The sequence below is a fragment of the Echiichthys vipera genome (assembly GCF_963691815.1).
Source record: "Echiichthys vipera genome assembly, chromosome: 18".
Taxonomy (NCBI): domain Eukaryota; kingdom Metazoa; phylum Chordata; class Actinopteri; order Perciformes; family Trachinidae; genus Echiichthys; species Echiichthys vipera.
This window is the reverse complement of record NC_139843.1, coordinates 22,612,867-22,631,476: the sequence shown is the minus strand read 5'-3', so window position 1 is coordinate 22,631,476 and position 18,610 is coordinate 22,612,867. Positions and strand designations below refer to the sequence as shown.

Below are 18,610 nucleotides of genomic sequence, written 5' to 3'. Positions count from 1 at the left end.
CGTTCTGTTCTCATTTCACGCTGCTCTCTGAATCAGAGAAATCCTCGTCACTGCCTGTAGTTCTCTATGATTGGTTGATTGGCGTGTCTTTAGGGTGGTGCAGGAGGCGAAATAGCCAATAGCTTGATTTGGGTAAAAAAAAGTAATCTGATGCGTCTGTGCATAGCATAGAACTGCAGTGGATAGAATGTGCTCTATAGGCGATAATATGATCTCTCTGCTTCGGCAGATCATCAACATGTTCTAATCCATCACAATCTAATATTGTCATATCGCCCACCCCCCTAGTTCACACCGCTGCAACTGTTTCCTGCAGCGATCTGAAACGATTTTGTCTCCTTGTGTATCTTTGGTCTGAACTGGGCTTAACACTCCAGTAAGTGAAAATCCCAGGCTGGCTGGCTGGGATGCTGCAAACCTCCAGCTACATTCCTCCCTGATGGGAGACTTGGCAGAGCCAGCCTGAGGTTATCCTGGCCTCTTATCCGAGTCTCTCAGTGGGATACACTCGAGTCGTCCAGCCAATGATGATGTGAAACTAGCCCTGCTGAGCACAATCACGGTTACGCTTCAAACAATAGCTTCTTTCACGTGATTGTCTCTGGTTAGACTTGGTGTGACAGTCCAGGACTCGGTCCCCAAACTTTTCACACTCAATCCTCATGATGATAGTCTCGGCAAATACTTCAATACTTCATAGATCAGAAGATAAAAGCATAGACTAAGTGAGCATTTCATCATATTATGGTAACATCCTGGCCTCCAGCGACTCAGTCCTCCACCACACGAGGGCCTTCTATCGGTCACCATAGAGATGGCCAGCAGCAGAAAGAGGCTTTGTCCACAGTGTTTGCATGGGGAGAAAGGCCTGTGGGCCAGGAAGGAAAGGAGAGAGGACTCTCACGCCTCAACAAGGGGGCCACGCTGACCCTGAAATACCTACACCCTCACTTAACGCACACTCTCAATAGGGCCGGAGTGAAGTGAGAGTGTGTGTGTGGAAGAGGGGGCTGATCACAGGATTAAACAGCAGTTTGTTCCGTAGTTGTAGAAGTGAAAATGTCAAACAGATGATGAAACAACAGGATCCTGAATGAATGGGCATTAAAAGTTTGGTATAATGAGGTTCTCGACCAAAAATAAAAAGTTGAAGCAATGTCACTCCTGAATCCATCAGTTAGTCATTTAGATCTGATACAAACAGATTATGTTTGCCCTGTGCTCTTGGCTTCCACTCCCTTAAGACTTTGCACCGCAGAGTCAGAAGGAAAACCTTGAGGCAGCTCTCATCTCTCCAGCGGCTCATTTCTTTCCCTTTTACAACACCTCTTATCTCTCAGCTCATATAAACTTGGGAAAGAACGATTAATCTAGGGCTTTAGTGATCTGAGAGTCGTGAATGCTATAAATCAAGATTACTGTCATGTTACTCAGTGTTGCCACAGGGGCTGAAGTTTATTCCATTGAGTCTGTAGTCACAATACAACAGTAATAGATGAGACAGGCTGGGATCTGCACCTGCATCACACTCTCAGTTCAGTACACAAGTCACAAACAGTGAGGATAATATTTTGTCTATTGTGTTTACGTTTTTTTTATGGTGCAGAAACGATTAATCGACCGAGCCAAGAGTTTTAACATTAATACAGATATTGATATTTCAGAGTTTATTTTTGATAAGAGCCCCTTATGTTTGCTTTTAAAAATATAAGATAAGATAAACTTTATTATCCCAAAGGAAATGATTCATAACGCAATAAAGCTGACCTCAATCCTAAGGTAGGTGGGTTGCATATTGCTGGGTTAGATATTGCACATACTCGCAAGTAAACATACACTTGTTTGGCACACGATAAAAGAAGAAAACTTAACACAATTTTTAACACATTTTACATCTGTATCAGTTTTGTACTGCAATTTATGATTGTTAGATGTGATTCCTTCTTGAAAGATTATCTCCATGCAGAAAAGTCAATAATCTGAAATTAACCCAATAATATTTACTGTTTCTCAACTGTATGCAGTGTTGTTGACTTTGATCTTTGCTAGCATAACATTAACACTAGCTTCCTGTCTCGTAGCTGGGGTTTTATTATCTTGGCAAACTAGAAATAAGTCCCTTTGCCAAGTCATATCTAAGGTCTGTCCATCTGCTTGTTGGAGCAGTGATCAATGTTTCCATTCCATCAGAACATTATGGGATGAGAAGGATTGTTCTAGGTAGGGCCAAAAACCAAAACTATGTTATCGAACAATCTGAGGTGAACACAAAAGCCACAAAAAACCCAGTGTCTCTCACAACGTGTCTTAGTCTTTTGTTCATATTGTGATGACGGTAAAAACACAATTTATTGTGCAGGCCCCGCTCCAGGTATTAGTCAAACCCTCAGATGTTACCAGGGAAGTTGACTTACTGTTTGAACAACATCATTGCAAAGCATTTGTATCTGAGGTCTGATGGAGATGCTGTTTAAATGAAGGGACACGTCTTCCATTGCTGACTGGAGTCAGTGTCAGGCCGTCAGATTAGCATTTTTGCACTCCCTGTTCCCTCGGCTAGTCAATGTGTTTTGAATGGGTTTTTTGTTAAAAGACTTACACCAGGACTGTGGTTAACACAGGCTGAAGAGATTATAGCGTTTTGTTCTATGAGATAAAATACCTCAGTATACAGGTATACCCCACTGGTGTATTTTGAAGCTTGTACGTGTCTTTAAAGATATAATCCACAAGATTTTCATCTATTTAATTGTCTGTTAAGTTCCTATCCATCACAGAGTGAGTTAAAACAATGGGGATTGATCACATGACCCACTAATGAAAGCACCTGTTGCCTCTTTGTCGAGTATTTCAATCTGTGTGTCTGGGGAGACATTCCCTCTCTAGATGTAAATGAGCCGCCATGTTAGTGACACTGCTGACAGCGGTTGGTCTGCGTTCATTTATAATCGAAAATCAGGAACTTCCAACTTCTGAGTCAGGCTTGAAGTAAAGGCAAAAGTGTAATAGGAACTGTGTGTGTGTGTGTGTGTGTGTGTGTGTGTGTGTGTGTGTGTGTGTGTGTGTGTGTGTGTGTGTGTGTGTGTGTGTGTGTGTGTGTGTGTGTGTGTGTGTGTGTGTGTGTGTGTGTGTGTGTGTGGATTTAAGAGGGTTAACAGGCTCTCCTGCAGTTACATCTTACTGCCAAAGAGGCCGCTAGAAACAAGAGATCTCAATTCTTACGGATGATGACTTTAAAAAGGTGGTTGCTAACACGTGTCTAAATGAGACAACAAAAATCATCAAGATGTAAAAGTGAAACCAGCTGTAGGATGATTGGTGTAGTTGGTTTATAAACTGTTTACTCTCGCTGATTGCATTTACGCTGCAAAAAATCATAAGTGTGATGTTCAGTTGTTTATTTATAAGATTATCTTGCTGAACAAAACAAGTATCATGAACTTTAGTTCCACAGAGCTTATTCTCTGCAACAATCCAAAATCCAATGGAAAAATGTTCCCTTTGTTGAGGGAACGAGGGAAATGCCAGGGTCAACTGACACAAGTTTTCACCCCTGCACAACTCTATTTGAAGTGACATTACAGTGCTATTTGTATCTATTATTTATTTATTTATTTTTAATTTAGTTTATTTAACAGGGACAATGCACGGCTCTCAGCCGTACCAGAATTAGCTCCTCGCTAAATTTCATCTGTAGTCCCTGGGCAAAAAGAGATTTGCAGACGTGTAATATCTGAATGACCCTCACACCCTCATGTGTGCTCACGTTTAAGAATCAGATTGATTCAACAGTATAAACAAAAGTGAGAAAATGAGTTTCGCTTCTCAGACCTTCTATGACATTGCCTGTGCCTTTTAACTTTCCTACATCCGATGCTTCCCCATATGGGCTGCCGTCCAAAATAAACTCCACAAAAGAGCTTTGGGCGTCATGTGACTCAGATCCTCACTGCCACACTGTTTTCTTAGTGACATAGTGTAAATAAATACACACAGATACGAACCAGCCTGTTGGTTACAGTTCTTTATTCTTAGCAACAGAGTGAACTGTCTGCTGCGATGGCGTCGTCCCCTTCAGCTCTGACTGGACCGTGAAGTTAAGCTGTCCGATGAAAGCCTGCGCGGCCATCAAGATTTAATCAGGGCCTTTGTCTTGACAGGGATTCTAATTACATGTGTTGCAGGCGATTAGGAAAGTGTCTTTGAAGTGTGTTCACTCAAACACTGAATGCATTATACATTATACATTTACCTTGAGCTTTTGGCTCAGTGGGCTCAGTCTGCAGTTGCTAAATTGAGCATTCAGCATGACCAAACAGCCTGAGAAGGTAATTAAAGTGTAATTCCGGCGCAAAATCATCCCATGGTCTTTTTTCAGCATTTACAGACATCAAATAAGCCATCAAGACAGTTTTAACGGAGAAATCCAGGAGAGTCGCTACTGCTGGACGTTGCTAACACTGATTAGCACGTGGCAGTACTGTAAGGGCATTTAAACAGCTTTTTCAACCACCAATACTGCTCAAAATGGATAAGACGAGCTGGTACCGGGGCCATTCGGTAAGTCTTTCAAAAGTCTGTCTCCATGGCTTATTTGATGTATGTAAGTGCGGGAATTACACTTAATAGATCATTTTTGTCACCACTGCTATTCAATCGCTCTGTTGTGGTGTCAAATCAGTATGCAAGCCCCCATGCACCACGCCACCATTTCTGGCTATTCTGCCCCACAATCCTTTGCACTGCATATATAAGCTAGAGGGTCAAAGTCACAATGTTACGAAGAATAAGTATGTTCCATTTATATGCATATTACATACAGCAGTATACTTTTGTGAGGACAGCCGCAGTACGTACTCAAAGTAAAAATAAAAAGTACACAGTTTGGAACTCGGCCCATATCGTATGAAGTTGCGGTGAGCTATAAATTCCCCACTTCTAAGCAGAAAGCAAAAGATAACGTTATCTCAGAGCCTTACCGAGCAAAGCCTCTCTTCCTCCAGGCAGCTGCCTCTGTCTCACTCACACTCACATTCACACTCACGCTGGGTCCTCAGCTGTCTGTACTGTCGCGGAGAACAGCGTGAAAGCAAGAAGCGCTCACTCTGCAGCGGCCTCTGTATTCAAAACCTTTTTCAGCTAGTCGCTAATGGAGAAGATAACTGAAATGTTGCAAGGCATGTGAGTGAAGGGTCTAATTTCTCCTGATGTTATCGCACTAAAATCTCTGCAAGCTCAAATTGAACTGAGCTCCATATCAGCAGGATGCCAATATTTTGCTAACTCAACTAGCCAACATTGGGACTGCAGTATGTGAAATAAAAACGTGTGCTAATCCTCATCTTCTCCAATTGTTGTTGCTGTGACAACCTTTCGGGCAACTTTTAGAAAAGCCTTTTAACGGTCCTTTGACATTCCTTTTGTTCAGTCCTGCTCCCTATCGTCTGTCATTATAAAACCTGTTTGATCAGAGGTTACCGCGTGGTTTGTGAAACTCGGTTTTTCAGTTGCATGTTGCGTTGGTAGAGGCCCCTTCTGTTACCACACACACGCATACACACACACACACACACACACACACACACACACACACACACACACACACACACACACACACACACACACACACACACACACACACACACACACACAAACACAGCAGGTTCCTCTGTCAGCAGATGAGTTGTTAGCTGCTGAGGTGGAACCAATGAGGAAACCACTTCCTGTCCTTGCAGCGGGTTGCTATGGTGCTGAAGCGACGTTGTTTGTTTTTGTCTCAGACTGTTAATGATAACCATAACGCTACAATGCAGTGGCAGGTCTGTGTAGTCTGCGTTGAAGCTGGCGACTTCCTCCAGCAATGAACGCAGAGCTGAAAGTAAGAGTTTATGAGGCGAGCACACAGTCAGTCAGTCAGTCAGTGGCTAAACAGGTTGAACAGATTGGACGTCGCACAGCAAAATACAACTGAGTGCTTTACTCGACATGATATATTTACTGTGACACCATGACACGTTATCCGGTCACAGTATGTTCTACGCACTCAAAAGTAAGTTAAAGGGGTAGTTGTGCTTTTCTGAAGTGTGCGCGTTGGTTGTTTGAGGTACTTCTCTACAGTCAGTGTGTTACCTACAGCAGGTGACTGACACAAGCAGCTGTGGACAAGGGAAAGCAGCTAACAGATTTAAGACACCTACACAAATCCACTTCAGTTTAAATGTACACTCATGTCTGCTTCTGCAAACTGGCAGTGTGTTAACTGTCATCTACTGTAGGTAACGCAGTAAGTGTTCAAACAAAGCAGAACTGTCCCTTTAAGAGATAAAGGGTTCTAGAGGGGATCATTAAGCAGGTGAATTTGGCAGCACTCTTTGTTTGGGCTTTTTGCTCCACAAAATGAGGCTGGCTTGTTTTTCACACGTTACATAGTAGATACATTTTCTATCCTTAATGTAATTGCATTACTACAAAAAGAAATGGATTATAATCTTGTTTGGATAGATATCTAACTCATACAGTTTTGCTGCCAGACTTTTAATTGTTTTATTTAATAATAATAATAATAATAATACTATTTATAAGGTCCAACTGCTTTCTTTTTCCGAGCTTTCAACCACATCTCATGGTGTTCATCATGTGTTTTGAAAGCTCCAAAAAAGATGGTAAGTGGACCTTGAGTTGAGGTTATTTTGTTACTCAGTAGATGATAATTCTAATAATAATATAGGTAATAAGAATAGTAATTCTAATAATAATGGCAATTATTCATTACAGGTATATGAACCAATACCAAAATAGTATGTTTTTGATACCTTATTTTGAATATAAGCATGTTTTTCTACTCTTCCTCATGAAACAAAAGTGACCAAAGTTGCCATAATGATAACACCACTCTTCCCATAGAGGTGAACTGAAGCAATCCCTGGGCTCTTTGGAGGATCATTATTTCAAGAGGCTGGTGTGAGAGGGGCCAAGATATCCGCCCACGAATGCAGCACTCAGACAAACCTGCAGCTCAGTTCAACCCTCCATACATTTGTGAAAGTGCACATGTTTGAGATGTGACTCCTCTCTGAGTCATAAAGGTGTCACGTCGCACATTGTTTAGTGTTTCACCCTCAGGCCAAGGTCCTCGCAACATGTCAGCTCTCACTGTGACACCAGCACAGGTTCTGATGTTTAACTACAGCCCGCTGTAAAACCATTAACCAACGGTGACTGCCTGCTGCCTCTTGGACCAACACACTCAAACTAGGATAATCCTGCAGGTTCCTCTCCGCAGTTGACCTTTAACCTCTCCGTAGAGGGAGGCTCGACATCGGGATTCAGTGACCAGCGATCCAATATCATTGATGCAAAGTGAAAATGTTGATATCATATATTGATATCATCTTTAGGGTGCACTTTTATTTTGAAATTCCCACTTTATACTTGTTCTTTTTATTAAAAGAAAAAAGTTGCCCTGTCATTTAAGTGTTGTTAGATAACATTTGAGTTTCTTTTTGAAATAAATTGTGTTAAATGGGCAGATGATATGGTCTGAGGGGCTGTGGCTGAGAGGTAGAGCGGGTCGTCATCCATTCGAGAGATGGGCGGTTTGATCCCCGGCCCCTCCGGTCTACATGTTGAAGTGTCCTTGGGCAAGACACTGAACCCCTAGTTGCTCCCTGTGCTGCGCATGGGTGTGTAAATGTGGTGTGAATGGTTAGATTAGATCAGATAGTAGTTAGATGTCCACTGCCATCAAGTAGTGTGAAAGCGCCTTGAGTAGTCGGAAGACTAGAAAGGCGCTATGTAAGTACAAGACCATTTACCATTTACCATGATATAGATCACAGGTTCCTGAAGTGAATCAAATGGAAATCGTATTGTGACAGACTTTGTGATATCAGCAAAGGTCTTATTGTTCTATCTTAATTGTTAGAAAACTTGATTTACAGCCCTGATCATAGGTATGCCATGGTTGTTGTTTTTGGTTGTTTTTTGCATATGCCACTGCTGATTGTTGGTAGACCTTCAGACCATCACAGGTCACTATTATAACATCTTTGTGGAGGTCAAGCTAGCTATAGTATAAATGATAAGGCCTGTGTTAGTCCATAGTTATCAACAAATCTCATTGTTTCTCCGTCTCTCAACACTTTCTGTCTGTGGCGCCCAGGCCCATTGGTTCCAACCGAAGATGTAAATCTGAAAAAAAGCTTGAAAAGTTGTGCAGTTTTCTTTTTTTCTTTTTTTTTTTTTTTTGCTGTTTTCCGTGTTAGATGTCTCCATCACTTCTCTAACGTCAGCATGTTTCTGACAGCTGAGCTCCTGAAAACGCTGTAAATTCCTAATTCTTGTTATCAGATACAGTCATTGTTGGTTTGGGTCTTATAACACTACCCAGCAGCATGTGTGTGACAAGAGACCAAGTGGAAGTGAAGTCAGGGTCCCATGTTATTGTAGTCAGCCAGTCACCATCACACATGCTGTAGAGATATTTCAGATGAGATGGTGGAGGTGTGGATGTTTGCCTTCACGAGAGGGTTGCTTTAGCAACAAACAAACTCTGCAGGACTTTACCCAGTCGTGTCATTATCATCCAGCGCTCACTGTCACAGATCAGGTCTGCTCTCTGCTGACTCTGTGGTTTTCCTGTGCGTGAAAATCAGTGAGTAGCACTTATGCACGCATTCTGACTGAGTAATGCCTGTGATGTTTCAGAGACATTTATGGAGATGGGAAGAAATGGAGAAGCCTGTGCTTTGTTTTGTCTCTGCCATGTGCTCCGAGCAGTGTAGTATGGAACACTGATACTAGAAAGGTACCTTGAGATCAAAATTTGTGTAAAGATTTATGTGGTCCGAGCAAGGGCAATGAAAGTAGGGGGGTAGGATGTAGGAATGGGTGCTGCTGATCGATTTCCCCTCGAGGTGGTCTCTCATGGAGACGCTGCAGCTTTCACGAGACAAACCAGAGGCATGGCTGCAGGTACGAGTGCTGCTGCGGGCAGAACTTCCACGGTTTTACCATAAAGGGAAATATGGTATTATTTTACCATCATGGTCGTGTGGCCTTGCTCAAGTGATACAACATATATAGAATGAATGCCACAGAACTTTCTGTGTTAGGAGCTTAATAACAAGGTATCTGATTGGTGCACAGATTTACACAATCGATGATACTGATACCATTATTTTAGGCACAACGGTTGGAACAACTTTACTAGAAAATCTCTTTCTTTTCCTCATGTTTCAGGTGTTGGCCAGTTCAGTATCAAGATATGTCGGCAGGTATCAGAGGCATCATTTCTATCTTCATATTGCATGTAAACTCTCTGGTGCAGTATGTACAGTGTGAGTGACAGGCTGGCAGAGTGTCAGGTCACTTCCTGTGCCACAGGCAGATTCTTCCTCCCTATGGTGCAGTAATGATGCAGTAAATGGATTACATGCCCGCTCACCTGACATGACTGGTTCACCTGTCAGTAGCCCTTTTGTATCTGTGAGATGCTGCGTGTTTGTCACATTGTCTAATGTGTGATGCTCTTTTTCATGGTGGGAGGGCCTAACCTGACTCCTCCAGATGGATTGACTCGCATGATTCTCATTTACTCAGCATCTCCATCTGGGAACTCTCGCTTGGAGATCTTTTGGGAAGAGGCGGAAATACTGGTTGCTGATTGGATAAACCATCTGTCTATCACGACCTATGTTGGTGATAGACAGGCCAAATCAACCAATCAGATCAACGAAGCGCATGACGTACTAACAGAGCGTTAAGGAAAAGTAAACAAAATGTGGGTAAAGGATATTTTCCGTTAGTGTAACATGAATTTATGGATCAAAGGCACAATTTCAGGAACCCGGTCTATATCCAACAGAAGGATCCAGAGAAAAAAAGAGTTAGTGAGCGGTTTGCTCCATAGCTGCGCTCATCTCATCCACGGCTGTTTAAACTGATCTCGCTTCTCGTTGCGTCACACTTAAACCCGCCTCTAAACCAACACTAATTTGTGAAGGGCCAAATTTTCTCCACTGCAAGTAACCAGACGGACCTAAGAGTAAAATACAATGAGGCTTAGAGATCAGGATGGACTCATGAGGCTAGGAAGGGCCACTTCGTAGGTTGAAATGGTCATAGCTCTATAGAGTGTATGTACAGTGTAGACAGTATATACAGTATATTTATACTGTATATACAATGGTGACAAACACTTGTGAACCCATGGAGCATATGACTCCGCTTACAACATGAGATGGTTGTAGTGTACATCATTCCAGTAGTGTACCTTGCACTTCACCTGTTATATCACCCATCCAGCCCCTGGTGACTATCTTCTCACCTTCAGACCTTCCAAGATCACACTGGCTCTGAATGTTTCAGCAATCATCAACCACCCTGACTTCGTGTAAACCCTCGGATCAATGCATAATCCACTTTGTGAGTGGAAGAGAGGGTGCGCCTGTCCCGAGTGAATGCTGAGGTTGCAGTGGCTGATCTTAAACCGGTCACTCCGCAGGGAATCATTTACAGATGTCCGCTGATATCTGTGGATGTTGTAGATAGCTGTGCTTTTATCAGCCAATGGAGGGTGGGGAACATTCTTTATGAGAGCCTCAGGTGGGCACGCCTGTTACTGCCTCATGCATGTTCATAGCTGTAAAAAGGTTTGGAGGCTGCGTGCTCTGACATCGATATGGAAGCCAAATTACACCAAGAAAAGAAAAAATGGATTAAGTCAAAATTGAGACGCTGAGTCGAAACTATAATATCCTTATTTTAAAAAACATCGATTTTTAAATTACTTAAAATTCAGACTTATTATCTCATAATTAAGATGCATTACAAACTTTGACATGCTGCAAATAGTTATATTTTTCACATTTCTAAGTATTCATCCACTTTTTCAGTTTTCTTTTTTAATTCCTGGCAGAAATGATCTTCCATACAGGTGTGCAACACATCCCCCGGCTGGACCATACATAAAATGTTTCTAGTTAAATTAAGGGCAGAATTGTGAAGCCGGCTAATTATCCTGATTGGGCATGTTTAAAGTGCAGTCGGCAGCAACAACATGTGGAAAAAAGAAATCAGATTGATGCATTGGAAAATGACAACACCTTTTTATGGATTTGTAATAGGAACCCATTGAACAATCATATCCAGGAGTCCTGTAATAAAGACGTAGCTCATGACGTCAGTGCAGTAGTGCTCTGATGTTAAATGGTTCCATGAGTATAGAGGGCCTTCACCCACACATGGGATAAGACTCTTAACTAGGCGTAGGCCACAGCAGGATTAGTCTCTACGGTAGAGCAGGGAGCTGCTACTGCTTCAGGAAGGGAAGTGAGCTGAGCTTACTATATAATCTGTTTTATTATGAGTGTCAGCATCTGTCCAAGGTAGCATCCTGCTCTTATAGGTCGGACTCAAGAAATAAGCTCCATTCCTACAGGATGTGAATGGGGAAGTTACATGCCTTGTCATTTAGAACCAGCGTAATGATTGTACTGATGTGGAATCTCAGAGTGACGCGGGACAATAGACTGTAAAATATAATGGACAGAGCCACCATGTTATAATTAATCTAAATGAATAATATAATAATCTTTGGAAAAGCTATTGAGAATTGATTAATGATGCAGAGGATCATTTCAAACATTGACCATGACCATTTGTCTTTAAATGATCAATTAATATTTAAACTTTAATATGGAATACATTTTAAAAGGCTTATAAATGTTACTTTCTGTAACATTTTTATATCTATTACATCTGTATGCATGGCTTTCAATCATTTAAAGATGGCTAGGCAGTGTGCAATCTAAAGATTAAAGTCCAACCAGGGCAGCAACAGGAGCACTGATTGGCTCTTTGTTACCACAGACTGTAAAAAAGAATGGACGTAGCAACTGTGATGTCACCTGATGGTTAGCGGACTACTGTTTTGAAACCGTAGCAACCATGATGTCACCTGATGGTTAGCGGACTACAGTTTTGAAACCGTAGCAACCGTGATGTCACCTGATGGTTAGCGGACTACAGTTTTGAAACCGTAGCAACCGTGATGTCACCTGATGGTTAGCGGACTACAGTTTTGAAACCGTAGCAACCGGGATGTCACCTGATGGTTAGCACACTACTGTTTTGAATCCGTAGCAACCGGGATGTCACCTGATGGTTAGCGGACTACTGTTTTGAAACCGTAGAAACCGCGATATCACATGATAGTTAGCGGACTACTGTTTTGAAACCGTAGAAACCGCGATATCACCTGATGGTTAGCGGACTACAGTTTTGAAACCGTAGCAACCGTGATGTCACCTGATGGTTAGCGGACTACAGTTTTGAAACCGTAGCAACCGGGATGTCACCTGATGGTTAGCACACTACTGTTTTGAATCCGTAGCAACCGGGATGTCACCTGATGGTTAGCGGACTACTGTTTTGAAACCGTAGAAACCGCGATATCACATGATAGTTAGCGGACTACTGTTTTGAAACCGTAGAAACCGCGATATCACCTGATGGTAAGCGGACTACTCTTTTGAAACCGTAGCAACCGTTATGTCACCTAATGGTTAGCGGACTACAGTTTTGAAACCGTAGCAACCGGGATGTCACCTGATGGTTAGCACACTACTGTTTTGAATACGTAGCAACCGCGATATCACATGATGGTTAGCGGACTACTGTTTTGAAACCGTAGAAACCGCGATATCACCTGATGGTTAGCCAGGAGTTTTTGCATTTGCTTAACGCCATCTTGTTTTTTTGGAGCCAGATGTGACCGTATTTGGACAAGAGGGCGGAGCTGGGCAGGAGTTCTAAGTTTCCATTTGTGTTTCAGTGGTGCTGCGCTGAGCTAAACGCTAACGACGGAAACTTTTGCTGATCTTTGACCAGCTGACACGAGTCTTCCAGTGGACTTTGGTCGCAAACAAGTTGACGGCTATTTTATTGTACACAGTGCCATGAATCTGCATTGCTAAGCCTCTATCCTCATATCTCTGTCCCGGCTTTATGGTCTATTTGATTCTATATGGGACCATTATTTACGACATGAACATGATGCTGTAGTGAAGTCTTTAGACTAGTGACTGAGACCATAAACTCCTTGGGAAAATGTTTACTGAGGTAATAAATAAAGTGAGAAGTAGGCTTATTTTCAAGATTGAGGCACTTCCACCTTGTCTTGACTTTTCGGCCTGTCTGTATAAGAACATGGAAGTGGACTGCACTGGAGAAGTCTAGGATTCATTGGACTAAAATGGATTGAGATTGCCCATTAAAGCCATTATTTAATGGATCACATGCTCGTTTTAATCCCAAATGGTCATGGGATTATTGATCTCTCTCCTGCTGTGACTGTTTGTTGTTTTGTGGTTCATCTGTCATACAACATTCTAAGACATACTAAGTTATAACTTTAAACTACTCTCTACCTCTTTATCTGTAATTACTTACTACCTCACAATAAAGTCATTTCATCACTTTATTGTGCTATGTACAGTATTTTTTTCTTGTGGACTGTCTCATAATGACTGACAGAGACCAATATTATTGTTTTATTATTCACATACTTTGTATCATTTTCATAATTTTGACTTCCTAGCATATCATTTGTAAATATGATATCAGCTTTGTCATTGTTAACATATAAAACAAGTTAAATCTGTGAATATAATGTTGACATAGTAAGATTTTGTCCTTGTGTTTAACAAAAAAATTATAATTCTACATTAATATCATCATTGTTTTACTCACAGGTCCATTCTTTTGACTTTACATTTGATATTTTTCACTTATCACCTAGTTTTGACTTGCTGTGAGATTATTTTTTTTTCTTTTCATTCCTAACATTTAATTAATTAATTATCAAATCAAATCACTCTTTATTTATATGGCACTTTTCCTACTTTGGCAGTAGCATAAAGTGCCTTACAGAAAAACAAAACAACAAAGAAACACCATGAAATCCCAAACCTCCCACCCCCAGACATATACACACAGAGATACACAAAGACGTACACACTCACGCACACCCATAGCCATACACATACACTAGCAGTTGCTGAGAAGACATGGCTAGGCACTGAGATCTGAGGTGAGGAAGAATCTGCCCTTGAGGAATCATGGTCCATGGCAGACAGGCTCCACACCACGGTGTAGTAAAAAAAAGTCAAAACAGTAATATAAGATAAGAGGAATAGAAGCTTCATATAATAAAAAATATATAAGAAGCATAAAAAGAATGAGAAAGAATCAAACAGGTCAGTTAAAAGCCTGATTTAAAAAGTGGGTTTTGAGCCTCTTTTTAAAAACATCAACGTTCTCTGCAGCCCTGAGGCTCTCCAGCAGGCTGTTTCACAATCACCATCATAACTGAATGCCACCTCCCCGTGTGTTTTAGTTCTTACTTGTGGTATGGTTAAAAGACCAGCACCAGAGGACCTCAGGGTCCGTGAGGGTCGATGGGGTAGAAGTATTGCAGATAAATAAGAAGGCCCGAGACCATTAAGACATTTAAAAACTAGTAAAAGAAGCTTAAAATCGATCCTGAAGCGCACAGGGAGCCAATGTAGCGATTTCAAAACTGGTGTAATGTGATCGATATAATTGTGATGATTAGCTTCCATATTATATTTCAGGGGATCTGGGAGTGATGATTATTCCCAGGAAATACACAGAGCTAGGATCCTAGAGGCTTTTTAGACACAGGAGTGAGTGAAGCGGAGTTCAGATGATGCTCTATATTATTGCTATTGTACGGAGGGACCGTAAAATATTACTGCACCTTTTACTGAGCTGTCGATGTTCTCCCGTGTGTGTGTGCAGGGGGAGAGAGGCGGGCTGCGGCCTCGTCTCTGCCACCTGAACAAGGGAACCGGCGGCTACGGCTTCAACCTGCACAGCGAGAAGTCCAAACCGGGCCAGTTTATCAGAGCCGTGGACGAAGACTCCCCAGCACAGAGAGCCGGCCTCAAACCACAGGACAAGATCATCCAGGTACACAACACACAATCACCCATTCTCCAAGGCTTCGTCTACGCTGAAAACCTCAAACCGCATGTCTTTTTCTACACTAACGCCTCGCGTCCCCACTACTCCGGCTTTTCTGCCCCCCCGAAATGGAGACGTTCCTGTGTGGGGGCTCTGTTCTCTTTGCCGTGGTTTCTCTGGGGATAGATAATGCTCCTGGTATCACCTTAATATGTCATCGTATTTGCTTTACAACGACTATATGTGTTTTCCACCGCCGTTACCACCTTATATTCACGTCTTACACAGCTCCATCTCGTCGTCAGTCCAAGCAAATAAATCTCCGGTCCTACTTTTCACCGTTGTTGTTATTCAACGGAAGTATTTTCTGTTTTTCAGACCAAAGATTCGCAACGTGACAAAACTGTTTTAGAACATTGCAGGTCAAAGTTGCAGCGGTGTGAACTGAGCTATCTCGTCTGGACTCAAACTGGCTGGTGTTGGCGCCTGTGATGCAGCTCGTCAAGTCTCCAACAGTTGGGTTTAGAACGAAACACACATCACCTGTTTCAACAGCCAATCAAGTCTGAGCAAAGTGTGTGTGTGTGTGTGTGTGTGTGTGTGTGTGTGTGTGTGTGTGTGTGTGTGTGTGTGTGTGTGTGTGTGTGTGTGTGTGTGTGTGTGTGTGTGTGTGTGTGTGTGTGTGTGTGTGTGTGTGTGTGTGTGTGTGTGTGTGTGTGTGTGTGTGTGTGTGTGTGTGTCGAGTGAGCAATACAATGACTAAGGAGAGGGAGCGCAGGGAAATAAAACTGTATTTTCTCTGTTTCATCTCTATAGAAATGCAGCTCCAGCAAATATCTCACTATCTCCGCACTCATTTATATTTTATAATGCTACAACTTATATCCAGCTAAGAAAAAAAGCCTGAAAAGTCAAAGGTTTGAACAGGAGTACAGAGAGGCGTTACTATGGAGATGAAACACCATCTTGCCTCGTCTCCTTGGTGTGAACTGGCCGGTTTCAGAACATTTCACCTGCACGTTGTGAGTAGCTGCAAGTTTCAACTTGTCTGGTTGTGAATCTTTGGTGTGAACTGGGCTTTAGACGATCTGCTTCCTGTTTAAACCGGCGTGCCTATGCCCAGTATACGAAAGTGATTTTCAGGCACGTTAACGGCGCGTTTTTGTTCTGAAACGCCGTTAAAAAAAAAGAAAACATAGTAGTGTGGATGCACACACACGTCACTTTTTTTACATGGTTCCTGAGCGCTGAGACTTCTGCCTGTGTTGTTTTGTTCTTCAATTCTTCAATTCTTCTTCTAATTCTTTGTTTGTGTATCTGCTGTAATCCTATTACACCAGTGGGCAAACGGGAAACTGAAATCCCAAAGAGACCTTAGGTTTCTATTAGATCACAGAGAGTGTATGTAGCTGTAATGTGCGCAGCATGATTCTGCGTGTTTCTTTTGTGTTCTGTATATGTCTGTGGTGTGTAAAGCGGACAGACATCAGAGTTTTCTCTCTCTCGCCGTGTGTGTGAGGACCAGGCCTTCTGGCCATGTTGAACATGGCGGGGTCACAGTTAATCCACTTACTGCGTCTGTGAGTTACAGCCTGCTCAAACAGTCCGCAGGGCCTCTCACATGCAGATAAGGGGGGTAGAGATGTAGTAGACTAAAGGAATTAATACCACAACTCTACATACTGCATTAACATAGAGATAGAATACACTGTGGAGGCTTTAGAGATGGATTTGGAGAAACAGAATGTCGACTATTTAATGAATTCAGTTCAGGGAATTTTTCAGTGGAGAGGAAGAGGGCAGAATGTTCTGTACCACCTGCCCAACGTTCACCACCACTGTGGGAGTCGGGGAGACGGAGATTCCTGACGTTGTTCCCATCTCATAGCATCCTCCCACAGGCATTCCTCAGTGACTTATCTCCTGGGGGCTTGATTGGTTCCAACTCTGGGAGTATGCTTGTACACCACACCCTGTAATAACACTGTTACCACAGCATTTCCATCACTGGCACCATTACTCTTTCCTTGGGTATCATTCCATTCATGACTTTTCACTACAGCCACAAAATGGGCATATTTTGTTAGAAAAACCTCATTATTCACTTACTTTGTGTGACTAATCTGTGATACCATATAGTTTCTATCCAGTGTTATCTTCCTTTGGAGCGTTTCCACCTGTGCAAGTCATTGTTGATGTAAACCTGCTGGTGTGTAGTAGGTCAGTGAAAGGGAATTTGTATTTTGGATACATATTTTAATGATGCCTTTGATGTTCTCTTCAATTGAAAAGAATATATTACACCACGGTTGTAAAAGAGCATGTCTTGATAACCTGACCTGTTCTAAAAGTCTTTAATATTAAATACACAAATTAGACATTATGACATAAATAATTAGATGAATCAAATATATAATGTTAAATTGCATTATAGTTAAATACAGATGTTGCAGTTCTGAGTAAGTGAAAAGTAGTTAGCAAGGGAGCACAGAAGTTCAAAGAGCTAGCCAAAAGTAAGGAATGGTAAGAGTAAGGACTTATAATTAAATGATTCACTCAAAGTGACTGATAAACAGTTGAAATAGTTAGCACATTTTTTAGCAAATTCTTGTTAATTTAGTTGATAACTGTCAAAGTAATGTTAATTGATAACGGGTAAAAATAGTTAGCTAATCTTTGAGCTTAACAGTTAGCTCATCTTTAGTAGACTAATGCTAACTGAACAGTTGAAATAGTTAGCTAAAAGCAATAGATAAATGCTTTAGTTGAAATAAATGGATAAATGGTGGAAACATTCAGCGTCACTCCAGGTAATAGTAGTAGAAGTAGAAGCTAAAATAATATTAATAATAATAATAATAATAGTAGTAGCAGTACTGTAATAGTAATAGTAGTAGTAGTAGAAGTAAATAATGATAGTAGTAATATATATGTAAATAATAGTAGTAGTAATAGTATATATAATAATAATAGTATTAGTATAACTAGTAGTAATAGTAGTAATAGTATAAGTAATAATAGTAGTAGTAGCAGTAATACTGTAATAGTAATAGTAGTATAAGTAGTAGTATTAGTATAAGTAGTAATAATAGTATTAGTAGTAGTCATAGTGGAAGTAGGCTAGTATGATTGCTGACCAAAACTAACCGAAATATTGATATTTCAATTGTATGAAAACAAAAAGGTCCACTTTTGTAGAATGCCTAGTGTTGTACATTTGGAACATCCTGTATATTTGACATTGATGCAGGAGCACATGAGACAGGGCTGACAGGGCTGTGGAGGAAGCTCAGAGCAAACAGACCGGGACCAACTGCTTTAAACTGTTGACTCAGGACCACAGCGCTGGGTTTAAAAGCGCCCTTAAACTGCAACACCACACAACCATCATCTGCCTGGTGCTGTAAAACAACATCAAGTGAGCTCTCTCCTCCTCCTCCTCCCCCTCCCCCTCCTCTCAGGTTAACAGCATGTCAGTGATCGGCATGCAGCACTCCGAGGTGGTGGCAGCCATCAAAGCAGGCGGAGACGAGACCACACTGCTGGTGGTGGATCCTGAGACCGATGACTTCTTTAAGAGATGCGGCGTCCTGCCAACTGAGGAGCACGTCAGCGGTATGAC

General features: G+C 41.7%; 1 protein-coding gene across 1 annotated transcript in view; it reads left to right on the top strand.

Annotated features, from left to right (window-relative positions):
• Positions 1-18,610, top strand: part of nherf1a (NHERF family PDZ scaffold protein 1a) — a 30,589-nt gene that overhangs the window by 5,137 nt on the left and 6,842 nt on the right. The window contains exons 2-3 of the mRNA XM_083933247.1: positions 14,824-14,994; positions 18,450-18,603. Coding sequence (XP_083789373.1) covers positions 14,824-14,994; positions 18,450-18,603 — 325 coding nt within the window. The remainder of the gene's footprint in view (positions 1-14,823; positions 14,995-18,449; positions 18,604-18,610) is intronic.